Source organism: Rhea pennata, chromosome 1 (assembly GCF_028389875.1).
Source record: "Rhea pennata isolate bPtePen1 chromosome 1, bPtePen1.pri, whole genome shotgun sequence".
Classification (NCBI taxonomy): Eukaryota; Metazoa; Chordata; class Aves; order Rheiformes; family Rheidae; genus Rhea; species Rhea pennata.
The window spans coordinates 209098439-209126076 of record NC_084663.1 but is presented as its reverse complement, the minus strand read 5'-3'; the positions used below and the strand labels follow the sequence as shown (position 1 = coordinate 209126076).

The window sequence follows — 27638 nt, the reverse complement described above, 5'->3', positions numbered from 1 at the left end:
GTTAGAAAGAGAAACTGAAAAGGATGTGCAGTGCTAGCAATATCAAAGGAGATATTTCCTATAGAGATAAAGAAATATAAATGCTATGTGCCAAAATATTGTTAAGTATATTAGACTACTGCAACTATTGCACTTGATTCTGGGTTTCTGTGTTAAACAAAATAAATGTAAATGAAGTTAAATTCTGGAAACAGCCTCTAGAATGGCACAGGTAATAGGCTATCTTACAAGGCAAGTCTAAAAGCTTGTCCATTTAAGTCTAGAACAGCAAAGGCTGGGAGGAGATATGACTTCCCTTTGTAAATACATGGAGGAGTAAACACTGGAGAGGGAAGATAGCTGGACCAAAGGAAGCTGTCGGTAGAATAACAAAAGGGTCTGAACTAGCCGTGTATAAATTTAGGCTGGAAATTGGATAAAGTCTTCAAAGCTATTAAGAATCCTTCCTAGCACCAACTTTGTGGTATAGCCTTCCAATAAGAGTAATTTTTGAAACAGAGCTTGAGCACTTATGGAAGGAATTACTCCATGCGCTTGTCTGCAGCAGCCACCGGACTACGCTCGGTCATACGGGAGCTCTTTCCCCGTGACCCTCAGGGACGCGCACCGAGCAGGAACACATGCTGCGAGACCCCTGATTTTAAAGTCTTTCTAGACAGCTAAACAGGACACATCAAATCCTCATTTGCAGGGAGGGCGAGTCACAAGTTAAATTAGCGCTTCAGGGCTAGACTGTGATTTCGAATCGACACCTGCTCCAGATGCATCAAAGTGTCCTCTCCATCCCTCCTTGGGCGGTTGTGCTCGGTGAAGTTACAGTATTATCTGGCTGGTAGCACCTTCTGTGTTTGTAAAGTGCGAGGATAATCAGGTTCTGCTCTGTGATAGGAGTTCCTAGAGTTAACATGATATAAATGATGAAATCATTATTAATTTGCTTAAAGTAAAGAAATCTAGGATTCAAAGGGTTCCTAAATGTGTTTAATAATAGTTGACCTTTTCACTGAACTACAGTTGACTGTAGTTTCACTAAATTTCATTGTTGTTTCACTATTGCTCTGATTTTGCCATTGTTATATTCAACATGATATTACAGCTCTGATTTAAATGTTTTTCTTCATGGAGTGCAGGAGGTAGATTTGGGCTATTCTATTCATGTTATTTTTATTTTTCATAAGTAGATCTTAATGGGTTTTAGAGAAGGGAAATTTATCCCTGAAGTAGCTTTGAAAAATAATGAAAAATATCCCTTGCCAAGTTTGGAGGAAGAAGGGGACGTTTCTTCTCTCAGAATTTTTCACTGGTGGACATAAGCATGATTTATTTTCCTTTCTACTTTTAATTGGTGTAGCTTTAGTTTAAATTAGAGAATCCACCTACTTTCACTCCCACGCTCACCAGGAATGAGAGCTAGGGACCTAATCCAGCTTTGCCACTGATCACTCTTTTCTCCTGAAAAGAGAAATGGAAAACTAATACTTTGAATTGTGTAACTGTATTATTATTGATTTTTGAATCACATTTCACACCTCTTTCTGTGGTGTGAAATGTGCTTTGTTCTTGACCCAGCCTATTTTTGCAAAGGACAAAGTCTTTTATATTACCGCTGTTTTCTTTCTTGTCCATGAGTACAATACAAGATTCTTGTTCCATTGATTGCTTCATTCGTCACCACTATCCCCAATAGTAAAAATAATGCAAATCTTCTACAGGCCTAGGTTTTAATTGAAATAGTTGGAAACACAATGAATTTCAGTAGGAGTGAGGTAATTTTCCTTAGATGTCTTTCTCTTCAGTTTATTTTAAAAATCTACTCTAAATTAGCAGATTTTATCTTCGGTTTAATTTTATTTATGATTCACTGCTCAGCATATAAGACTTTTTGATCAATTTTCCTTTTTTATTTTTTTTCCTCCCCTTTTCTCAGCTAGATCATCACATGTTTAGGTGTTGCAAAATGTCATGACTTTAAAAAATTGGAATTCCTCAGCTTAAGCAGATCCTTACAGCTCTGTTAAGGCTATGAAGTTGAGTGGTTCTTGGCATACAGGTCAGAGCAGTGCCTCCCTGAGGCCACTGCAAGGCCAGATTCCAGGGTGCTTGTCTTGCACCAGGCAAGGCTGAAAGAGTAGTGACAACAAGGAGAAGAATTAAAGCCACCATCTGTTGCTTTATACATGCTGAGTATTTGGTTCTGAATGTTTTTGTGCAGGATACTACAGTAATGAGCAGAGATGAGCTAGTTGCAAACTAGCAATCTAAAATAGTGTCAATTATTAATTAAATCAAACTCATTATCCAGAAACTTGCTGAGAGTTCTTTTCACTACTCCCATCTTGTCATTGTGCTTTTCCAAGATCCTTTCAAAAACTGGTCTCTGCTGTGATGTTGCGAGAAGTTAACTGTTTTTTGGCAGCTGAAGCTCTGAGACCTCTGCATAGCGTGCTGGACAGCATGTCTCACTGCTTCCTTGTGTTCTCCAATCCATTTCTTTGTACTACTGTTTTTCTATGCATCTTCTTACATTTAGACGATAAACTCAGGTTGTTTGGGATCTGTGTTAGCACAGCATTTAACAGATTAAGTGCTGAACCAGGGTACACAGGAATGCTCCCAAGCTCCTGGGGGATCCACATCTGGTTGTATCCCAGCGCTGTAGTCTCTTCTCTTTCATTCCCCCAAAGGCCCTTCCAAGCAGTGATGTTAGCGGGACATCCAGGGCATCGTGAAAGGCTGTGGCAATCTGGGCTTAAACACCATGACCTCATGCCTTTCCATGCCTAGGGGTCAGTCTAAGCATATCCATAGTATCCAGGTTCATGACTTCTTGTACTGGTGTAGCATTTGATAAAAGCAATGTACGTGCATCAACAAAATTGGGACCATATGAAACAGAAAAGGCAACAGCAAAACTACCCATACAGAACAGTTCTATCAGAGGGCTAAGGAGATAGTTCATAGAGGTACAATGCTAAGCCCTCACTTAATTAGAAACAGTTCAGGAGAAGACTGTAGTCAATAAATAATGAAAGCAAAGCCTTCAACTTGCCAATTAGCAACTTGAGATCATGCATATTTTATGAACTCCTGGAAATGTTGGTAAACATACAACCACAAGTATATTAAATGATATGAAATTAATGATGGTTTCAGGGCAGATGACTTTGGCTGCATGTAATTATGTGTTTATATTGCTGTATAAATATATTGCAAGTCCTCTTTAAATATACATGCCTTATAGGTTTGGCTGTGTCCATTTTCTCATCAGCAATTGTGTTCTTAAGCTTCACCCTGTGTTATGGTTGAATAACTGTTCAAAAGAAGATGAGTTCCTGATGTAAAAAGTTGAGAAAGACATACTTTTGCTAGAGATCTCTGATATGTTTTTGTGAGAAGAATTTTCCATAAGGATTTTTTTTCATAAAAGTTTATGATAATCGCTACAAAAATATTTTAAAGTAATTACCATTTTGTGAGATCTGAAATATTTTTTTTCTGATGATCTGAACTGAAAGCAATTTGCTTAGATGGCAACGTTTCCCCTTGGCCAGAAATTTCAAATTTTTACCAATTCTAATTTATGTAGAGTCTTGTCAGGAAGGGACTCTAATACTGTTTGTGACTTAACATAATAGTAAAGTTCCAAAAAAAAAGGGTCTTCTTTATATTCAGCTCCATTTATTATCTTCATTATCCTCAGGAATCATATAGAATTCTTTTTTCAAATATATCCTCTTTCCTAGGAATTGCTGCACTCCTGTAGACAGAATCTCTTTGTTTCTTCCCATCTCAATGCTAGGTGTCAAGTGGAAAATAAATATCCCCTTTCTTCCATCTCTGTTATACTGACCCTTCTCTCTTTTCCATCATCCTCTCCTTAGTTTATTTTATTTCATGGGATTTAAATACTGCTGATAATGCCAGGTTACTATGGTATTTCTTCAGAGAAGCAACATCAGCCTGAGTTTCCCAGTATTGCTTCAGTATTGACTCACCAACATTCCCCGACTGTTTAAGGATCAGCTTGGATGACTGAAGGTTTCCAGAGCTTGTGTTGTTACACCACCAAATTAACACATGTTCATGATTATTGTGTTATAGAAGTTTATGCCTTATAGTATAAAATATACTGTAGTCTGAGAAGCCTCAAACAGGAGGGGGGTTTTGGTCTGGCCCCACTCAGGCTGATTTTTTCCTACGAGGACACACCACTGTGAGCCATTCTAGCACTGAGAATTACATTCTTCTTCATTTTCTCTCAACTCCCAGCTTTCTTGTCAAGTGACACCATCTCCTCTCTACCTCCTATTCGCTGTCATTTCTGTATTTTCCTTCTTTGGCTTCCTAAAGACTTCATCGTGCTTCTCATGAGTTTACTTCCTCTCTTTTGGAGTCCCTGAAAAATGTCCTTTTTACCCTGTCTAATCTGTTTCAGCCTGGTGTGGGAGTTGCTATGCAGTATGTCACCTACTCCTGGGAAAAAATTCCCTACACTGGCAAAGGATAAGAATTCGTTCATATGAAACTTCATAAGTATGTTTGTAAGTGTATGTTTGTATAACGTAGTATAAGGAACACACAAAAAAACATACAGATACTTTCACTGAACAATTATCAAACCTATGACTGTGGAACTTATTTTTCTTTCATAGATTCTTGTTTGCTTAGCAGCATTTCAAGTGCTGATTAACTAAACCTGCTGTGATGTTCCTGTAGACTTCTGTTTGATTTACTTATAGAGGAAATGCAGTTTCTTAGCTAAATTTGACTCTAGAAGAAAGCTTGAACACAATAAGATCAATATCAGCAAAAGAAGAGATCCAAGAAAACAGCAATCACAGCACATCCTAGAGATTAACTAGAGAGTTAAAGGAAAGGAAAAGAAAGGAAATACTGAAAAATAATTAAGAAAGAAAAGGGATTGTCTTGTTGTTATTTTAAACAAAATACAATGAAAAATGGATGAAAAATCTCGTCAGCTGTCCCCCTGGGGAGAGCCCCCTGGACGGCCTCTGAAAGCTGCTCTGCCCTCTGTTCAAAACAAGTTGAGCAAAGGGAGAAGTTTCCTTTAAAAAAAAGTGACCTTTCTGTGCATGCCCTGAGGGGCAGTCGTACCCCTCGGATTGGACCGTCCTAGGTGCACCTGATGCCTTCTGCCATCAGTCCTGGCATCTTGAATAAAGACTACCTTACAATTTTATTACAGTTACTATGAGATTTTCTAAACCTTTTGATGAAAGCCTTCATTTTATTTTTTCTTTTATTGTTTTATCAAGATGCTGATTCGTTCATGCACAAGAATGTCTATTTTAATTGTAGGATAATCGCATGAAAAAGCAAAAAGAACTCCATGAAATTCATGGAGTTCTCCATGAAAAAACTCCATGAAAGCATGCCTTTGGGGGTATTGCATGAAGAACAAAGCATAAAACTAAAATCTAAAGTGCTAAATTACTTCTATAAGACTTCAGATATGACTTCTTTAAGATTTGGGATACCAAAAAAGAGATGAAGGAAGTTAAAGCACAGTGGAATTTTAGCTTTTAAGTAAAATGAAAAAAAAAAAAAAAAAGTATGCTCTATAGTAAAAAAAAAATAGGAAATAATCTGTGAGACTATTGTAGGAATAAACAACAGGAGCAAGCTTCGGATAAACTAATATTCTGGCTTCTACTGTTAAAACCGTGATGCAGTAGTCAGTTACTTAACTATAAAAAAAAAAAAAAGGGATTTTTTTTTTAAAAAAAAAGGAAAATAGTTGCAGGCATGATGTAAACATGTGCTGGACTCATTTTTGAAGTGGAAATATGTTGTATAGGTTTCACTGAAGATTCAGCCATAGCCATGAAAGGTGCTACACCTGTTAATATTTGTCTTTTGCTTTTTACAGTGTAGTCTTCCCTGGCCATATTTCTGCTAGAAATTGCTATTTATTAATGATTTAAGCATTCTCATGAGTTTATAAATTTCAGATTGATTCCATTAAAAAGCTGGCTTGCTGGAGTGGGTAATCTTCAGCAGAAGGGCAAGGGAGAGGCTTTCCGGAAATATAAAATTTCTACTGAACAAGTAGAATCCACTAGTTAAAATTCATTACTTGTTTTTTAATAGGTAGTCTATTTTATGACTATTTAACTTCCGCTGAATTTTATTTTTACGCTGGGAAAAGTTGAGAAAGAAGACTATTCTTTTTATCTATCTGTTTAATGAGTGAACTTGATATTAAATCTGGAGGAAATTGTGTATGTTCACATCAATATCTTATCAGTCCTTGAAATAATTAGAACTCAAATCATGTTGCCATGTGCTCATATCCTTTCCTTTAAATTTCATGCATCCAACAAAAAATAATCCTCCTTTCAACAGCACTTGCTCTCTCTGTGCAGTGGGTGCACTCTCGGTGCAAAACTCTTGCAAATATGGTTTCACAGGTAAAGTTCCCCAAACTTAAGTTTAGATTTGAAACTTTCTTGTTTTACTGATTGTGTCGTCTAAATACTTCTAACAAAGCAGTCCAACATGCCACTGTGTGTGTGTCATGCTAATCTGTTCAAAGAAAGGTGTTTTTCTTAACTATCATAATAACGCCATCTTTGTGCTGGAAGTTTAAAAATGTTCCCAATAATTAGAAAACATTCTGTGTTGGTGGGCTGAGGGCAGCAAAAGATTAACTGCTTGTAAGAGGTAACTTGAGTCTTTCAAGGGCATTTCTTAGTGAAGTGAATAAGTGAGTTGGTTATATGTGTTTGCTCAGTTTTACCTAAGTGCTGTTGGCTCATTACTGTTAAATTTGACAGGGAAAGAAGTGTTTTAAAAGAACTAAGAGTATTTACTGCACTCTAAGTGAGACAGAGCTCTGCAAGCATTTTGCCTCCGAATGAATATTGAGCGCTCTTGGAGAAACAGAGGGTAGACGGCGGTATCAACCGCGTGCGGTTCTCTCTGGCACCAGTGACGTTAGTGTAGGCTCTAAGATGTGGCATCTGTAAAACCAGGCGTGCTAGAAACGGTCAAGTCAGATAGTAGAACCTATGTGCTCAACTGCATAGCTACCAAACAGTTTCTTTTAAGAAACTGAAGCACAGGAAGTTCCGCCTGAGCGTGAGGGGGAATTTCTTCCCTGTGAGAGTGACGGAGCCCTGGACCAGGTTGCCCAGAGAGGTTGTGGAGTCTCCTTCTCTGGAGATCTTCAAGGCCTGCCTGGATGCAACCCTGTCTGCCATGCTCTAGGTGACCCTGGTTGAGCAGGGAGGTTGGACTAGATGATCTCCAGAGGTCGCTTCCAACCTTACTGTTTTTATGATTCTGTGGATTTAAAAGACTCAAATCATTAAATATATTGACATCCGTTACCCTCCTTCATACTGATACACATGGTGTGTAGAACAGAGTCGGTGAAGCCAATGACATATCTGTGAATCTTGGATAGGTGAGGGGGACAAGCTAATACTTGCACGTTGTTGGCATATGAGTAAGTGCCGTTGCCCTGCTGTGCTAGCTGTCTGCATGTTGTGGAAGAGAATGTTTTAATTCCTACACATCTTTATTCATGCAACTCACTGCAGGAGGGAAAGGTTTTTGGGGGAGATTCATGTGCATCAGGATCCTGTAAGTTGTTGCCAGCTGTATTGCCAAACAGTGCACCTAAATTTAGATTTAAAAGGAGTGAAGGAAGGGGATTTTCCAACTCTTCTTTTTTCTTTTCTATATTTCTGAATTTTTCATTGTAGGAAACATCTTTGCCAAAGACAAAGGATTTTATTTTACTTTTTTGAAATACTGTATATAGCTTTATCTACATCAAATTATCATATAATTTTAGATATTGTTAAATCAGTGTGACACTGGTATATATAGAGAAAGCTAATGTCAGCACTGAAATGTGTGTAGAAGAGTCATTCCCTCTTTTGCTATGCTTCATGTACTACCCCATGACATTTGAATACTGAGGAAAAAAAATTGCACTTTTTTCCTTAAGATTTTTTTTAATGGCCATTTCATTTGCTTGTTTTTAAAGTTGTTTGCTAACTCACTGATTGTTGCTTTTATTCAGAATCTAAATCTTCCTAGCATGCGGGTTTTGGTGCACATAGAAAGCAAGGGTGTGTACGCCTCTAAATTTTGGGCATTTCTTATGCTACCATCTGTGATAGTAGGTCCCGTAGATTTGCTGTGACCGAAGTGCTGTTCAGTGGAGAGATTCTTTTGATAATCTTTTTATTCCTCCAGTTTCTCAAGAGCAAATACCAATCTTTTAATTTTCACGGCGATCCATTTTTTTTTCTCCTGGATAACTTTGGAGATTATGGCTAACATTAATAAATGTTAAAAATTAATTCCCTATGATACTTACAGGATTTTTTGATAGATTTTTACCTTTCACATATATTTGCTACTGAAGAGATAATACTGCAATGACTGTATATAATTTGTTTTCTAGCTATAGAATTTTCATGAGTAATATCATTTAGGCTGGAAAAATGCTGTTGCACCCTTGATTTTGACATTACCATTATTAGGGTGTTTTGAAGTACATAAAGGTATGTGGATTGCCTTCCTTCTAGTAACTCTTGCCTTTAATATGATGTTCAGTAACTTCAGTAGCCTCAGTAATATCTTCCTTGATTTGCAGTAGTCAAAGTTTTGTAAAATCAGAAATATGTGCTTTAGAGTAGCTGAAAATAGGTGACAAATCCTTCTGACATTAACTTTCCCGGTGCTTCTCGTTATGTTTTCTCAGTTACACCCATAAACAGTAGTCATTTACTCCTCTGTAGTTAGAAGTCCTTAAGAATTGACATAGATTTCTTGGTGACTCCAAGCAGAGAATTCCAAATTATGTTACTTGGATGAAAAGATTAATCTATTATGAACCGTGAAAATGGGAACTTTTTTTAATATTAAGGAGGAGTCCTTATAGTTTTCTTATAAGTAGTTGTCTCATGTGACTGAGTTTATATTCTAATTTATTTCTTAAATAGATGAAATTGGAGCATTAAATCTATACAAAAAGTATATTTAAGCATGCAAAATAAAACTGTGATGCAGAATGGACTCTGGATTTTACACATCACAAGGACAAGGTATTACATTAGAGGTATATATGTTAAAATATATTTGTCTTTAAATTGGCATATTTTGTAATCAGACATGGGAATGGGGAGTTATTCAGTGTTTAGAATAACCATTCTTTGGTTATTCGTGTGCTTTGAATAGGGTTTTAAACAAAACCCCAAAGAGAAAAGTAAATAGTTAAGATGTATTAATGCAGATAATGCAAGTTCCTTGTGTTAAATATTTTTGGATAATGCCTACTATCTTTAGAGTGAATTCCCAGAAGGAATCTGGAACGTATCCAGAAAGCTGTATTTCCAGAATGATCCTGCCAAGTTATCAGCCATAATTCCTCCTATTTCTACTTTGGCTGTATATCAGCAATGGCAAGGTGGGAGTTTGATGTGAGGTGCTATATCACAGTTTTTTGAGGTATCTTTTCCTCTCCCTCCTTACCGGCAAAAACTTGATAACTTTCAGTTTTTCTTGGGGGAAATAAGGTGAGCGAGAGGGAAAAGGTTCAGATTAGTGCATATAATACTTATCCAGGGTGTGGGAAAATGGGACTGACGTGCCTTCTTTGCTTATCTGTAGCAGGGATTTGTCCTTGATGAACGCCTAGCTTTATGGAGTTGTGCCTCCCTCCTGTTGGACCTGTTCCGCTTCGAATGTACAACTATATATTCATTAGATCAGAGAGAGTGTGCCTCGTGATTAAGGCTCTCCTTTGAAATGTAAACCTCTGTGCCGCCTGTTCCAGAAAGGTAGTTCCCATCAGGTTTGGCAGCCCAGATGAGTTCCTCCTCACCGAGCTCCTAGTTATTCTCGTCTCGTTCTCTCTCTTCCTTACTTTTTAACATCCCTCCTTACCTCCATTTTCGTTCTCATTTTAGACCACAAATTGCATGCCAGGACTAAAAAACTATTAAATGAAAGTTGATTGTAATTGATAAACGTATACGAAACATTTTGACTTGTACCAGTTTTCATGTTGATGAATTGCACTGCAAAAGTGTGTCTGTCTTTCCAGTGTATACGGGGGTGGGCAGGGTGCCTAGCTCAGCCAATATCTTCTGCTAAACCTTTGAAGATTCAGGTGAAATGAATGGCACCTATTTTATACAAAAAATTACAATAATGCAAAAAAAAAGGGATGTTTACATTTCCTTGTTCTCATAAATCAGTGTATTCTGGTGTTATTCAAGAGGCTTTTGGATATCAGTAAAATGACGTTCAGTGCCCAGCTTCATAATCCACCTCGATGTCACCTTACCAGCGAGTTACTCTGCCACAACTCCTTAACTCTAAAGGGAGCATAAGAACATCATTGTGGTTTAGAAGGTGGATGTGAGGATTAAAAGTCTTGAAACGGCAATGGTTAATGTGAATGTTTACGGTAAAAACAGAGAGAGGAGGCTTCGCTTTGGAGGATACTTACAAATGCTGAGTTAGTAATAATTTTGTCTGCTACTGAAATTGTTTCTGTCTCTAAACCTAGTCAATAGTGTTTAAAGGGAAAGTTATTTTAGGAAGGCCTACTATGAAGTGTCATGCATAGTATTATGTTTAATAAGCCAAATTTCTAACCCGTTTGCATTGCTCAAGTATACACACAGTTTCTACTTCCCTTTCTGAAGGGCTATTTCTTCCAGCTTTTATTTTTGCATTATTAGTTTGCTGCCTGGGGAAGGAATATGGAATACACTATAATAACAGGGTAGAAGTAGCCTTTTTTTTTTTTTTTTTTTTTTAATGCTATCAACAACAGAAATTTCAAGTTTATTTCTGAGATGGGCTACTCTTAAAATTAATCAACTAAAAAGGCCTCTAGTGACAGGAAAGGTACTGCTAACACAAAGAAAAATAGATCTAATGTGGTAGGAAAACAGATAAAAGATTTGATTTTCAAAAGCATTTTCTTGTAGCCTGTCTGCATCTTCTGAACCAGGTGGTGATTATGTCCGACATCAATAGAAACAGGTTGATTCTTCTGAAAATTTCACTTATCAAAGCTGTTATTATCCTTGGGCAAGTTCATCTGTGTGAGCAAAATAGCCTAGCTACAGAGGCACCTTAGAGTGTGATCTTCCTAGTGTCTGAGATCAAGTGAAAACATCTTTGGATATTGACAATTTGTTGCTTCTTGCTTTTCTTCTTAAAAAAAATGCACTCTGGCCAACTTGTAACAAGTTTAACTTCCATTTGTCCAGTAAGCCAAATTCTGTCTTTCTGTAATCTTCAAAAAGGAAAAAGCAGCATCTGTAAAGCTGGGGAGGAGAGGACTTGTTTTTTCGATGAATGACAAAACCATTCTTCTCATCAGCCAATGAATCACTTGTAGCCACCTTGAAAATAACATTACTAAACTTTAAAATTTCTATTAGCTTGTCCTAAGTATATTTATATGGTTTATTGCCATGACATAAATCTCATGCAGAATATGGGAGTTTAGAGTTCCTTTGAATTTCTAATAAAATAATACCTAACATTATACACAGGTTACAAGAATAGCAGCCTACTTCTATTGCACTATGTTCTCTGTGTTTACTTATACATGGAAAAAGTTCGCTCAGAACACCACCAAACCAAACTTTTTATAGGTGTTGATGTAAGTAAATGAACAGTGAGTCTTATGTTACCTGATTTCTGAAAAAGCAGGAAAATATTATCTAGGGAATGTTTTTAACCAAGTTTGGCAGGTGGTTAAAGATTCCTCTTCACTTGCTGCTCCTAGAAGGATACCTGTAAAATTGATGTTTCTAATATAAAGAAGTAGTTACTGTGTATTTCTAACATAATAGAATTAATTTGTTCAATTTCAAATAATTTTTTGGAGGATAGTCAAGGAACAGTTTTAGCTATGAGTTTCATCTGAATTTCATAGGGATTATGTCAAGAAAACCTCTGCACTTTGTTAAGAATGTACAGGAACATTCTTACACTCTTGGAGTAAGTCTTGGGGTAAGTTTTGTAAGTATATTATTATGCAAAATGTTTAAATGTCATAAATATCTTAAGATAAAATTGAGAATGGAAATTTTCTATGAATGCTAGACTGGCAGGAGATTTTGAACGCTTGTGTTATATTTGTAACACTGGAATTTTATAGAATGAGCAAATAGTTCTGGTTGGAAGGTTGGTTGTGGAGGTCATTTAATGAAAGCTCCTACTCCAGGTAGGGCTAGCTTTGAAGTTAGATCAGATTGCTCAGGGTCATTTCCAGTCAGGTTTGGTAGGAACAAGAAAAAAAATGGATGCTGACATGAAATGTTATAATAAAGTAGGGTGGGATAGAGCTGGGAAAAAATTACAAGATTTAGAGGTGTATCTATAAAAAAACAATGTATAATGAATTGCATTTTATGTTATTCATCCATTCTTTTTATCTGTTTCACTGAGATCTATAGTTTAGCATCATGATACCTGAAAGAAAAGTCTTAAGTGTTATTCCAAATAAAAAATAAGTGTTCTGAAAGCTGAAATTAATTTGTATTAAAAGAGAGGGTGATGCAAAGCTTTGTGTGCTGAACCACTAGAGTAAGACAATGGTGGCAAGGTGAATGGTGCAATACTAAGAATACTCAGTTATTTGCCCTTAGGATTTGTGCTTGAATGTGAAACCCTTAAGGGCCTTTTAGTTCATTAATCGTTTAGCTTTTTCTTCTAAATTGCATGCCACAAAGATCATCATTTTGAATGAGGAGGAAATTAAGAGTTTTACTCATTTATTTCCTTTGCCTTTGATGCTGAATTGAATAAAACTTGGAGAGAAAAAGATTATAAAAATTTTATAAGAGATGTAAACATTACATAACTTTAATTTGAATGATTAATCTTATATATCTTTCAGTAGAAGAAATCTTTGGGCCATAATACATTTAAAATATGCCAAAAATAATTAAATCAGAAGACGAAAACAACTTGTATATATTCACTTCATATCTGTTAATATGAGAGTCAAATGGAAAAGAAAATAGCTTAGACAATAGCTTAGGACTTGGGCTCATTATAGCACCTTTAATACTCAAAGTGTCTCAAATTTCTTGAGCGTTTACAAAGCAATGCTATGGCAATAGTCTGTACAAGAAACCCCCTTTATGCACGCAGCAATATTCCACAGGGTTACAAACTGCTTTAGCCAAGGCGAGTGTTGCATTTGCTCATTGTTTCAAGACACCCAGCAGGATTTTCAACTTCTTTTTTGTATAGCGTTGAATTATCGGCAGAAATGGATTGCAGGTGTCATCTTTTGGAGGGGAACTTATGTCATTAGTAGGAGTTTTTCTTCTTACCTTTTAATGGCTAGCACTTGGTGGTGAAACTGTACTTAGATGCTTTTTTTTCTTTGGTGAAATCAGGTTTCTGTTCCCTTCCTGGTACATACAGGACTTGGCTGTCTACCACTATGATACAGTTACAAGAATTTCAATTTGTTATTTTTCTCAATTTTTGCAGGTAATTGCATTGTGAAAGCTTCAATGATGATCCTATCAAAGTTTTAAAAGTAGCCTCTTTCTTGAATAAGCTTTGCTATCCCTTCAGTTCTGGATAGTGTTTTATTCTCACTCTTGTTCTCCTCCTCTACCCTGCTACTTTCTGACGTATGTCCAGAAATATATGTGGTAGGTGCTTTCCTTTTCTTAACCTGATTTTTTTTTTTTTTTTTTTTTTTTGTAGTCCTGGGAGAGCAGAAAGCTCACAGCATCTGGCTCATGAAAAGTCTAGTATTAGCCTAGAGTGACAGAATACAGCAAGGAAAATTTATTTTCAAGTGAAGTGAAAGCTCTTAAAGGTCTTACAGGACATTCACTCTTCAGGAGTAGGGTCTCCCTCCTCCAAAGAGCATGCATCCATGTTTTGATGAAACTTTTTGAATGCCTCCTTTTTGCCCCATATTTTTCAGCTATTCATCAGACCATTTGATCTTGTGATATTGGTTTTCTTTCATTGTATTTGACTAAGTAGGCAAGGATATAGATTACCTAACTTTTCAGTATGAGCCAGAATAGGCAAGGTCATGATACCCCAAGACAGTGGGAAAGGCAGACCCTAAAGTGAGCAGTGGGTAGTAGGATGAGATGTTGAAGAAAAAAGCAGGCATGCCTGTGTGGTGCTGCTCAGAAGCAGTTAATGTGCACCTAGTAGAGATGCCAAAGAGGACGGATGGTAGTGGTGGTAATTTTAAAAAGCACTACCCGCTCTTTAAAGCTTTATAGCTAAAAATGAGAGTTCCTGATTCCTTTTTGTTTGTTTCTTTAGCATTTTATAAATGAAAAAAAAATTGACCCTTTACAGAAGGTGTGAAGTCGTTAGATCTTGAAAAACAAACTTCTGTTCATTTGCATCAATCTGTATACATCAAAATCTGTCAGAGCATTTTTTTCCAAGAGATTATAGTAATTTGATTTCTTCTCTAGATTTGCTGTTTTACAGTCTCACAGATTTCACTAGTATTATGGAAAAATAAATCCTTTGGATCTTTTTTAAAACTTTTCTTCCTGAATGTTGTACTTCATCCAGACAGGGCTGTGAGAACATAGTCCCTCTACAGAGAGCAAGTGAGAGTAAGCGTACGAAGCAGTTGTAGTCTGGTGTATTGTGGTTTTGTAATGAATGTACTGAACCAGATAAGGGGCTTGAAAACAACAAATGGCACCGTGAGAGATGAAAATTGGTACCATATGGAGCATAACATAACTACAGAGTCTCAAAACTTTGGCTCTGGGGAGCATTCCAACATACGTGGGAGAAGTGAGAATTTCATGAATTATGTTACTCTTGAGAAGATTTGAAAGTACAAAAGAGTTCAACATCATACTGATAAATATGCAAATGTCCTTGTTCTCTGAATGAAATAGAATGGTGGCTTTGATGTTTAGGCTTTTGAAACTTGAGCTTTGGATAAAAAAAAAAAAAAAAAAAAAAAAACACAGAAGAAAGTACAGGATAGGATGGAGTGTGCAAATACCTGAAAACATTGGCTGAATGATTTGCATCTTTTTTCTTATCATGCTGCCCAGGCTCTACAGGATTAGAATGGTTTGGTATTAGGATGGGAGATGACCAAAGAGTCACTTACTATATGCCAAGAAATAGTTTCATAATTTAGCATATTTTAATCTATCTTCAGAATTAAAAAACAATGATAATACAAATTTCAGATTCTGAAAGAAGTGCAGAATGGAATCTAGTCTGGAGATAAAGATCTTAGAGCCTGGAGTAGGAGGGTTTTATATTAATTTTTCTATCAACATCACATATTAGATGAGAGTGTTCTACACATTATAAAAATCACCTATTCATATCAGTGGGATGAAATATTAGCTTGATATCGTGTTGTTTGCATTGTGGCTGTGTGCTGTTGACCTGGATATTGTTGAGTAATTGGTAAAACACCCCTGCTGTACATTTGCTCTTGAACAAGACACTGCAGAGTGATGGGTAGAAAATTCCCATATCATAGCACTCTTGGATGGTGGCAGACAAAATGTATTTTTAAAAGATGAGAACTACTTTGTGGAGAAAAATAGTATTGAACAAACTCTGCAGAAGTATTTAGCACACACTGATCTTCCTGGGAATCTCAGATGATCATCTTGCACTTGGCATATCTAGTGGTATTCATTCCATATAACTGTCTTAGATGCCAAACTAAGTAAACTTACCTACTTTAGTACAGAGAGTGAAAGAGCCTCTGAAAGACTATTTCCGAGCAGCAGCTAATCTTTGTCTGTTCCTAGTTCATCAATTAATGTCAATGTTTACAATTATTTGTCTCATTTGTAGGCTACGTTTTTTGATTAACTTTCCTCCCCTACATTCCTTAGTGGCTTTTTTTTGACCCTGTCTCTTGCCACAAAAATTTGTTCCCAACATTAATCTAAGCTTGACTCATTCTAAACTTTCACTTTCTTGTGCTGTTGGGTATTTATGGAGGAAACCTACTACTATAAATCAAGGGTGAATATGGTTTATGGAGCTAGGTGTTAATTTTTCTTGTCTGTAGGCCAGTCGGCCTCACCTCCATCCCTGGAAAGGTGATAGAACAGCTCACTTTGGATGTTGTCTTCAAGCATATGGAGGAGATTTGGTACCATAGGAGAAAGAAGTACAGCAAAGTGGACAGGAGGCCTGCATGGGTGAGCAAGGAGCTCTTGGCCAAATTCAAACAGAAGAAGAAAAAAAAATTTGAACATGGAAGAGGGGACAGGCTGCTTGGGAGAATTATAGGAATTCAGTCAGAGTGTGTGGAGATGCAGTGAGGAAGGCTAAGGCCCAGGTGGAATTGAGTCTGGCAAGGGACATTAAGGACAACAGGAAGGGCTTCTTCAAATACATCAGCAGCAAGAGGAAGACTAGGGAGAATGTGGGCCTGCTCCTGAATGGGGTGGAGACCCTGGTGACAAGGGATACAGAGAAGGCAGAATTACTGAATGCCTTCTGTGCCTCAGCCTTCACTGCTCAGGGCAGCCCCCAGGAATCCTGCAGCCTGGACATGAGGGAGAAAGTCTGGAGAAGGGAAGACTTTCCTTTGGTTGAGGAGGAAAGGATTAGAGACCTTCTGGGCAGGCTAGACATCCACAAATCCATGGGCCCGGATGGGATGCACCCACAGGTACTGAGGGAGCTGGCGGATGTTGTTACCAGGCTGCTCTCCATCATCTTTGAAAAGTCATGGAGACCTGGAGAGATGTCTGAGGACTGGAGGAAAGCCAGTGTCACTCCAGTCTTCAAGAAGTTCAAGAAGGAGGACCCAGGCAACTACAGGCTGGTCAGCCTCACCTCCATCCCTGGAAAGATGATGGAACAGCTCCTTCTGGAGGTCATCTCCAGAAATATGGAGGAAAAGAAGGTGATCAGGAGTAGCCAGCATGGATTCACCAAGGGGAAATCCTGCTTAACCAATCTGATAGCCTTCTCTGATGGCATGACTGGCTGGGCAGACGAGGGGAGAGCAGTGGACGTTGTGTACCTTGACTTCAGCAAGGCTTTTGACACTGTCTCCCATCACATCCTCCTAGATAAGCTCAGGAAGTGTGGGTTAGATGAGTGGTCAGTGAGGTGGATTGAGAACTGGCTGAAAGGCAGAGCTCAGAGGGTCGTCGTCAGTGGCATGGAGTCTGGTTGGAGGCCTGTGGCTAGTGGCATCCCGTAGGGCTCAGTCCTGGGTCCCATCCTGTTCAACTTCTTCATCAGTGACCTGGATGAGGGGACAGAGTGCCTCCTCAGCAAGTTTGCTGATGATGCCTAGCTGGGAGGAGTGGCTGACACACCTGAGGGCTGTGCTGCCATTCAGAGAGACCTGGACAGGCTGGAGAGTTGGGCGGAGAGGAACTTCACGAGGTTCACCAAGGGCAAGTGCAGAGTCCTGCACCTAGGGAGAAATAACTCAAGGCACCACTACAAGCTGGGGATTGACCTTGTGGAGAGCAGCTCTGCAGAGAAGGACATGGGAGTCTTGGTAGATGACAGGTTGACCATTGCGTAGCAATGTGTCCTTGTGGCCAAAAGGGCCAATGGTCTCCTGGGGTGCATTGGGAAGAGTGTTGCCAGCAGGTGGAGGGAGGTGATCCTGCACCTTTACTCAGCCCCGGTGAGGCCTCATCTCGAGTCCTGTGTCCAGTTCTGGGCTCCCCAGGACAAGACACACATGGAGCTACTGGAGAGAGTCCAGCATAGGGCTACAAAGATGCTCAGAGGGCTGGAGCACCTGCCCTATGAGGAACGGCTGCGAGAGCTGGGCCTCTTCAGCCTGGGGAAGAGAAGGCTGAGGGGGGATCTGATCAAGGTGTACAAGTACCTGAAGGGAGGGTGTCAAGGGGATGGGGACAAACTCTTTTCAGTTGTCCCATGTGACAGGACAAGAGGCAATGGGCAGAAATTGAAGCACAGGAAGTTCCGCCTGAGCGTGAGGGGGAATTTCTTCCCTGTGAGAGTGACGGAGCCCTGGAGCAGGTTGCCCAGAGATGTTGTGGAGTCTCCTTCTCTGGAGATCTTCAAGGCCTGCCTGGATGCAACCCTGTCTAACATGTTCTAGGTGACCCTGCTGAGCAGGGAGGTAGGACAAGATGATCTCCAGAGGTCCCTTCCAACCTTACTGATTCTGTGATTTTGTGGAAGTAGATGTTGATTTTTAAAATTTGAACCAGAGGTATCCTGAGGGAAGAACACTAAGCTGAACCAAATCTGTGAGTAGTCTTAGCTATGTCTTGTGTACTCCTATTTTGTAAAAATGTCTTTGTCATTAAAATGGGATAATAAATCCTATAAAATAATATCTCTTGTAAGGGATGAATCTTGGAGCAAACAATAAATTTGACTGAGTGTTCCAGCCAAACTCTTTTGCATATCTGCAGAAAATAAGTATTAGTTTGATTTTTTTTTTACCTTTTATAAGAAAGTTTCAAAGTATGACTTCGTTTACACAGAAAAATAAAGATCAAAGATGAGTATACAGTGATTAAAAAAACTTATTAAAATGTATAGAAAAAGTCAAATTTCAGATTATGTCTCTCAGAGTATATTTCACATGGAAGTAATGTCTGTGTTTTTCTACTATCTGAAATAGTCTTAACAGTAGATTGGGAATGAACATTTACTCATACCTGAAAGTGCTGCTTTAGAAGACTTAAAACCAGTCAATCTTGCCCATTTCAACAAAAATAGAACTCCCAAACATCAGAAGAGTGTGCAATATTTATTCACAGTGAGAAAGTTGCCCTAAATGAATTTTTGTAGTAACCTAAGCTGAAAAGTTTTGTAGGATTTTGATGTATGCCTGGCAAATTCTGAAATTCTGTCAAGTCCATGCAAAGTCAATACCAGCTTCAGAGGATATAACTTGCCTTCATGTCAATATATTTTGAAATATTGCATAAACAAGAGAAAATCAGCATTGGTTAGATTCAGGAAAGGCAAGGTATTACTGAATCTACAAAACTTTAGTACTGTTAAAGATCTGAAGGAATAATTCCCATGGTAAATTTCAATAGACTTAACTTTTTAAGCAGGATCAAGCAACAAAGTTGATAGGATCTTTTAAAGCAGTAATAAAGGAAGACAGAAAACAATTATAACATGTACTAAGGAATGAGTCAGCTATCATTTTGTGCGACTTCTCTTGGCTAAACTTGTTCTGATGAAAAATGCAAATTTAAGCAGCAATTCAAGCCATCGTACAATATGATGTATGATAACATCATACAATTCACACAGTTTGAACCATCTATAAAAAAATGAGAGAGAAAAATATTTTTTTTTCCTGTAAAAAACAGAATGTAAGTCAGAAACTCAAAGGAAACAAAGCAAGACAAATGTATTGAGATTAAATTAGAAATATTTTAGGTACACTACTAAGAGTAGTAAAGTAAAGTACCTAGGCAGTGTTTTCTCTTTCTGGTTTCTGTAATACAAAAAATTCTTCTTCTCATAACATGCGATTTGGTAAGAGAAGATTTTCTTAAGTCATAGAAATTTTTAATCATAGAAATTTTTAGAGGTACAGAACAATAATTGCAAGATTATTAAATCACAGACTGAGTTGTTATTATCTTGTCATGACAGGGTGAGGTTGTAGCTATAGTTAGGTCAATTCTGTGCGGTTCCTATCTATTATCTATCTTACTGAATATCAGAGAACTTCAAAATTGTGCCACTTAAAAAAAGCTGTCAGAAATTCTTTAAGAACTACTGAAGTAATTAAGTAATTCAAAGAAATTCTGTGAAGCTCATATGCCAAACACTGAGTTCTGTCACCTTACTGATTAGAATGAAAACAAAAGAAATTAAAACAAAAAACAATTTCTATATGATTGTGCATGCCTATTTAATGTGGTAAAATACAAATCCCTTGGCCCTTACACAAGAGGGAACTCTGTCTGTCCTTGCTGTGTGTTTCTGATCTCCTTTCCACTTGTTGTGCTTATTCTTCTGTAATTTTGATAAATACTGAATGACTTTGTACTGTTCATAATCGAACTTTGCTTCAAGGCAAAAGGCAGCTCTCAAGCAGAAAACAAAACAAAATGAGACACAATAAGGAGGAAATCATCTGTAGAAGCATATGGAGAACTATCATCCATGGAGAGCTGTAATGCCATGGGAAAATAACTTCAGAAGTTCTCAATATTGATTAACTCTGTTTCCACAGAAGTTGATGTCGAGCACTTTTGAGCTGTGACAGTATAAAGATGCTGCAACCTATAAAGATGCAGCTTGATACCTGCCTGCTTATAATGGAGTATAAAATAAAGGAAACACAAGAGGAAAGGCTATGTAAGAAGAAGGATGGGTCTCATGGTCTTCTACCTAAAATCATTGCCTTCTGGGGATTTTCTGGCTTTATTTCTGTGATCTTTATGTTGGTAGTATAACAAGTCTAGAGGGAAGAGACTTAAAGTAGCTAGAACCTGCAAGTTTCATTCTCCTTCCCTGGTGTGGAAATCATCTATTATTTTATTTTGACCCTAGGTGTTGCTTTTTAGTGTTCACAGAAGGTACAGCACAAGTCATCTGAAATGATATTGTGCCTCTGTCAAAGGTGAGGTTGTCTGCTCCTCTAGGAGCAGCAGAATTACAGCCAGGTCTCCTCCATTCTCTGACTGAGCAATAAAAGGCTCAGGTGATCCCTGTGGAGGTGCAAAGCCCAACCTGAAAAAGTCATAAAGGAGGCAAGCTTTTGTAGTAAACCTTAAGAGGAAGGACTTGACCTTCCTTTCAGTTGAGAACAAGAAGGAGGCCTCTGGGGCTGAGCTGGGAGAAATTATCTTGGTTTGGTAGTTGGACTTAAGTTCCTGTGGTCGAAAAGTAAAGCTTGAGCATGATGGTAAATCCCCTGAGAAGCCTGAGAGGACCAATATGGAGAGGAGAAAATTGCAGCACTATTTTTTTTTAAGCCAAACTGGACATGTTATACTGTATTACTCCTTTTGTCAGGTTATGCACATGTTTGAGGCCTTGCAATAAAAGGCAGGGACGCTAGTAAGAAACTAAACTAACAATTAAAAAAAATATTCAGATATCTATAGCTAAGTAATTTTATGCATGTCTTCCCAGTATAGTCAGAAACTAATTATGTGAGATTTTTGCAGCAGTAGTAATGGAGAACTTGGACAGAGGGATAGTGTTAACAGCAGCAGTATTTTGGTTAAGAAAGAATTCAGCTGATATAAATTGAACATAAAAGAATTTGGGTCTGGATCGCTTATATATTTGGCCATATGAATAATGTTTGAGAAACACCATTAAAGTCAGTAGGTTTTCTCAAGAATTTTTCAGGATTTTTTGTCCCTTGGTTATGTTTTGGGATTTTTGGCTAAACTCTACCAAAAAATCCTGAAACAAAATAGACAAGCATATTTGGGCTTAAAAGTGAGCCTCAATTAAAAAATATCTATGGAATATCTCCTAGGAGGAAGACTTCTGCTGCTTTACACCTCCTCTCTTCTGTATCTGCTGTTATTAGATCTTATTAAACATTTATCTGCATCATCACCAGGCCTCTGAGCTCATTGTTAACTTGCTTTGTAAGCATCCTAGAAGAGCAAGGCTTCGAAAAAGGATGGTGAATTAACTTAACAGATATTTATGAGGAGCTCCCAAACATGACAGTCAGCAGGAGGAAAACTATGAATATACTGCTTCAGAAAATACAGTGAGTGAGTGATGCTTCGGCTGTTGTTCTGAGCTGAACACAGGATACCTTTTAATGGGTAAACACAAAATCATTGGGAGAGAGGGACACGCCAAGGAAAGTCTTGGAAGCTGTGAAGATGGTGAACATAATTTTATGGGATGGGGGAGAAGGGGATACAAAAGGTAGAGGGCAGGAAGCTAACCTTTGCAGAAGGAATCAGAAAGCAGTTAGTAATTAGTCGGAACTTGGAGTTACAGCTTATAACTATGACGAACTTTTAATAGAACAGTGTATTGATGAAACTCCATGCTAATAAGAGGGGGAAAAATATGAGGAAAGGAGAGGAATCTCTATATCAGTACTGCTGCTCAGAGCAGAATACAAAAGATTTTAATTAGAATGCTTCTATTGCACTATATTTCAGCCCAAGGCTATTAAGAAGCCAGCTTCCATATGTGATGGAGCCATGTTTTTAGCCATGTTGACCATGAGCTGCAGTGACTACATGCAAAGAGAAAAGATTTTTCTGTGTAGATGCAGGTATTTCAAGAACCATGATGGGAAAAAAAAAAAAAAAAAAAAAAAAAAAAAAAAAAAAGTGGAGTTGCACTTAAATTTTGCAGCTAACTTTCTGGTGTAAGAAAACCTTGCAGGTCTATACATAACCGCTGAGCAAGCTCCTGTGTGACAGCTGGTATATCCTGTTGATCAAGTGCAGGACTGCAGCCAGAATAATTGCTTGAAATTTTTAGGATACAAAAGTGCCTGTGAGGAGTGCTGGCCTCTTCTTTTAAAAGGTTATTCCTAAGGGGCACAATCGGAATAGTCTTGCAGTATAGCAGATGCACATTTATGGATAAATGTCAAGGGCTAGCACTGATTCTCCTGCAGTTTTACCACATCACTGCTTACACTTGGCATTGCTATATATTTTAGCTCTAAAAAGTTAATGGAAAAGAGTACAGGAGGAGGAAGAGAGCGTGCAAAAAATGTGAAACCTTCTCAAAAATTATTTCCTATGAAGAATTTTAATGAGCTTTATGTGAAGAATTGTAACAGCTAAGCATGCCCCACACAGCAGGCAAACTTTCTTAGTTTTAAAAGCTCTTCAGGCATGCCCTTTTCTTATGTTATATCTGGCTTTGTTCCCCTTCCTAACTAACCGTGGCATCCAAATAGCACCTTGTCATCCTGCTCTTTTCCCCATCAAAAATCACAGGTTAATTCATATTTTTTTAAAAAAATGTTTTTAGAATTAAGAATAAAAATAAGAATGTCCTTATTTTTGTCCTTTTTTCTTAAAATAAAATGCTACTTATCCTAATAAACTTTTTAAAAACTTGTCCATGTTTTAAGGCTCTTGCTCCAAGCTTCCTGCAGTGTTTATAAGTATACATTATTCTATTCTTACATGTTGGGAGATTAGTATCATTACCTATATGACATATAGGAAAACTTACGGGGAAGTATTCTTGAAGTATTTTTATAATGCAGGTTAGTGTTGACTGAATCATATAATTAGGCACGTTTTAAAATATTGGGAAAATAACCTGAGTCTCTAATGATGAAAGGGAGATTAAATTTATAACGCTAGCCTGAAGAAGCTTATTAACTCTACAGAAAAATATGTAAAGAGTGTTTCAGTGTTAAATTGTTTTTCATATTGCAGCTAGCTGACAAGCATTAAGACCTGGCTAGTCCTAAATCTTTCTCCTGGGATTATAAATTAGTCCAATATTGAAAATGTATTCACAATCAGATGCTGATAGCAGAGCTGTAGATTGCATGTACATCTCTTAAGTAATTAAATCTGCATCACTTGTGAATGTAAAATACAGAATCTGAATTTTGACATATCGCACACTGGCAACATGCAGGCTTTCACACACAAAATGCATCTCATGCCTGACCTACCAATTCAAAAAAAGGCTAAAAAGTAATCAAAAGTTCTCTGAGAAATTTGATAAAAGAAAAATAGATGCTGCTTTTATTAGTAGTTTTCTCTCTACGATTGAAGCAGATACCTGTCTACAAGTGACAGTGAAGAAAAACTCCCAATAAGATGAAATGTTGAATAAAATAAGAGAAAAAAATATTATTTCATTGAACCTATTTCACCCATAGCAATGGACATATTCTGCACCTAACAGCAATAGCTTTGCAGTGATAAGCCCCAGTATGTAATTATAAAATATTTTGGAATGAGAAGACCTAAAGGAATACAGTATTGCATTGAATTTATTATTCTTTTCAAAATAACATTTGTGATCACTTATAGTTTATTTAGAAAAACTTCAGTAATTAATATATATTTCCAAAAATTGATAAGAATTGCTGGTTAGAATTGCGTGTGAGGAATGGTGACTGCTACTGCAAATTTATTTATGTATGTAAATGAAAAGGGAGTCTCTGTCAGAGTGTTGTCACAAGTAGTAGTAATAATAAATAAGATTATTTAATAGACCCCTATAATGAATCTTCCAAACAATTAATTCCAAAAAATCAGTAAGATAAAAGAAATACCAGCATACAATGACTATGCAATGAACAATGATCACTTTTCAACAAAAAAGAAAAACAGTGTACTGAAATACTTCAGAATTATTCAATGTTTTTGTTTATATGTTTTTGTTTATAAGTGGGGTTTTTTTCAGTCTTTTTAAAGCTCTGAACTGGTTTTAGCCTCTAGGCTCATTGACTTGGATAAATTCATATTGGAGTTCATATTGGTAATTTATGTGACTCTTTGAAAACTATTAAATTTAGGTCAAATCCTATTTTTCTCTAGGAGCATCCATTAATTCTGCCATTAACTCTGGGAGTTCTTCGTGTTCGCAGCCTGTGTTCTTTTAGCTGACAATTATTTTCTGGCTGAGTCACACATCTGAACGTATGGTGTTGCCAAATAAAATGCTTCTCTTGAGAGGCAAGGATACTTTGCTCATGAACATCTGTTAAAGCATGTAGAAATTTAGCATCTGATGACACATTTTCTTTTGTTTATTTTTTCAGGGGAATTCTGGCCTGGGCTTCAGTATTGCTGGAGGAACAGATAACCCACACATTGGGGACGATCCTGGGATATTTATTACTAAGATTATACCAGGAGGAGCTGCAGCAGAGGATGGAAGACTCAGGTAAAAGCTAAGTCATTATGTATGTTTGGCAGTGAAACGTGCCATTATTTAAACTACTTGGCAGCACTTTGATATGAACTGAGTCTTTCATGTAGAAGGGGGAAGCAAATGCCATGATTAGTGTCTCCTGTCTGCTAAAGCAGGAGAACGGATTTAAGTACTGAAAACAACTGAGTAAAGGTTAGTTAAGCAATTGAATATGGTGCCTGTATGAAGGACATTTGCTGGTGCTAGCTCCATCTTTCTACCAGTTATTTCATTTAGTACCAGAGGCAAGATGTGGACACAACGATGAAACAGGCGTATCAGCGTGAAAGTCTTCTCTGCTCAATCATTATAGATTCATGGCTAAGGGACTATGCTTGGAGTTTCATATTAGGGCTACTAAGACTGCCCGCACTACAGAGCCATTCCTAAATAACCATAGCTTTCCATGCCCACAGGTTTTGTAGACCCTCCCTCTTGGTTTTGAAAGCAGGGGTGGGGTATGCTATCTGCTTTTTCCAGCTGGCTTATTTCCCTCAGTGAGAATTTGACTGCCATGCTGTATATCTTGGGAACAGTCTATTGCTGTAGCTCACACAGTGTCACTTGGAAGTTGTGGTTCTCAAACACATGACAGTGTATCTCAAGCAAGGGGTATCGGAGAAGCATGCGTGCTTCCCTTCCATTACGGACTGAATTCAGAAAGGTTTCCGTCTATCACAGAGACTGCCACCCATCCGTCTGTCATGAAAACTATAAAAGAAAATTTAACTGAAAAAGCTTGGGATAAAATTCTGAAGCTTTCATGATCTCATGATCTCAGCTTTCATGATTTCAGTGAGAGATCATCCGTCTTTGCCAAATACAGATGGACTAAAAATCATGAAATGTGACCAGATGGTAACAGGAACATTTTTGCCAAAACTTTGTCCCTTAATTCAAAGTTAAAAGTATGGGGAGTTTGCCAGTTTTTAGAGCATGTTTAGGATGTTTCTTATATTTGGTTAGCAGCTGGGAAGGGATTTTTTTGGAAATGACTTATTTTTACTGTGATGGTGATGAAGAGTCATGCTTGAAGAATTTATGGGCTAAATATGACAATAAACAAAGGGAGTAGGAATCACCTCACGTAACTTAATGATTAAAATTTGGATATCTACCTCTAAGCTAATCATCTTTGGGTTCCCTTACAGTCAGTGAAGAAAAACAGGCATTTCTAGAGCATGATTCATCTCATTCTAAGGTCAATGTTTAAATAGAAGAATCATATCCTAAAAGGGCCTATATTTTCATTGTTGACTTAAAGGGAATGAGGGTGACTAGTTCAGATATACTGATCTATATTGAAATGTCTGTATTTGGCCAGATAACTCCATGCAAGGCGTCCCTGATAAATAGAACATCAGGAAATACCAAGATTTGGTTATCATGCTACCCAATTTGACAAGATAAACAACACAAGGAGGTCTTAAATCTACCCCTACCTTGCCAGAAATAATAAAGAATCCTCTGAAAAATTTACAATATCTTTATTAATAGAGATTTTAACTAATTTTGAACACTCTTCTATTTGAAATCATTAAGAAGATGTGAGCAACTGCAGATTTTTTGTGTTATCTTTATATGAAATCAAGTATTTTGTAACATTGCTATACTAATTAACTACTTTGATTTTAACTCATGATTATTTAGTAATTACTTTATTGGAAATGTCTTAGGAAGACCATCTAAATCCACAAAACCTATCATAATAAGGCAGTTCATTAATTCATATTAGGAATAGACCTGGCAAACTTTCTGTGTTTTACAATAAAAATTTAGTAGTAGAAATACCTTATTATTAAGACTTAGATAATGTTCTTAGAGACAATGTGTGTTAGCACATTTTGAAGTACAATGTTATAATTCAAATTTAATCATACGAGTGAAAATAATTGTTAAATATACATTTGGCATGCTTTTTTTTTTTTTTTTTTTTTTTTTTTTTTTTTTTTGGCCCTGTTCATTTGTAAACATACCTTGTCTATACGGAATTTCTCTGTTGTTAATTCTGGATATCTAGATGCAATTATTTAAAATAGAATCTGTACAACTTTTTTACTTCCATAAAACTGCAATGCCCTCAAAATCTCTGTCTGAAAACTGCCATTCAAATGACAGGACTTAATCCTGTGGGGTCTATATGCAAATTAATAATGGAAAAATCACATTTTTTTTTTTAGCTAAATATGACATGATATGAATTATTATGCAGTGTACCTGGAGTTTCTTCTCAGTAACTTTGTTACTGTCTCAATGCTCAAAAGATGTTACTTTTTCCTGCCTTAGATTCCCACAAGCTGTTCTAAAATTTTATAATTCGTGGGATTTTGTACTTATCTACCTTTTCTACTCTTGCAGGCAAACACAAGCTACATATTTATGTTACATTGATATAGAACATTATTGTTTTTTCGGTATTTTATAGTGAAAGGGCAGAAATCATTCAAAAAATCTCACTGTCATTTTCAGTAGTGAAAAAGCCTATATGACTCCAAGTTTGTAAGATTTTAGATGGTAAAATTTTATTTTATTCCACATCATTATTTTAATCTTGAAGATTCCTCTCTCCTCCTTTTCTCTGCTAAGTGGGTTCTTCTTTGCTACAACGCTAACAAAGAAAGAGATCCTATCATGTTTTAGGAACACCAGAAGATATTTGTCAGTGATTATTACTGAGATGCCACTGACAGCAAGAGCTATCCTGGGGCAGTCTCCCCTGGCTTACATGATAATTAATTTTACATAACGATTTGTTTATCAACTGAGGCCACTCACTAGGAGCAAAA

At 37.2% G+C, this 27638-nt stretch overlaps 1 protein-coding gene across 4 annotated transcripts in view; it reads left to right on the top strand.

Annotated features, from left to right (window-relative positions):
- LOC134135676 (disks large homolog 2) overlaps nucleotides 1–27638 on the top strand; it is a 740305-nt gene that overhangs the window by 375256 nt on the left and 337411 nt on the right. For all 4 annotated transcript variants that reach the window (XM_062567370.1, XM_062567369.1, XM_062567373.1 and 1 more), the window contains one exon: nucleotides 24701–24825. In XM_062567370.1, coding sequence (XP_062423354.1) covers nucleotides 24701–24825 — 125 coding nt within the window. The remainder of the gene's footprint in view (nucleotides 1–24700; nucleotides 24826–27638) is intronic.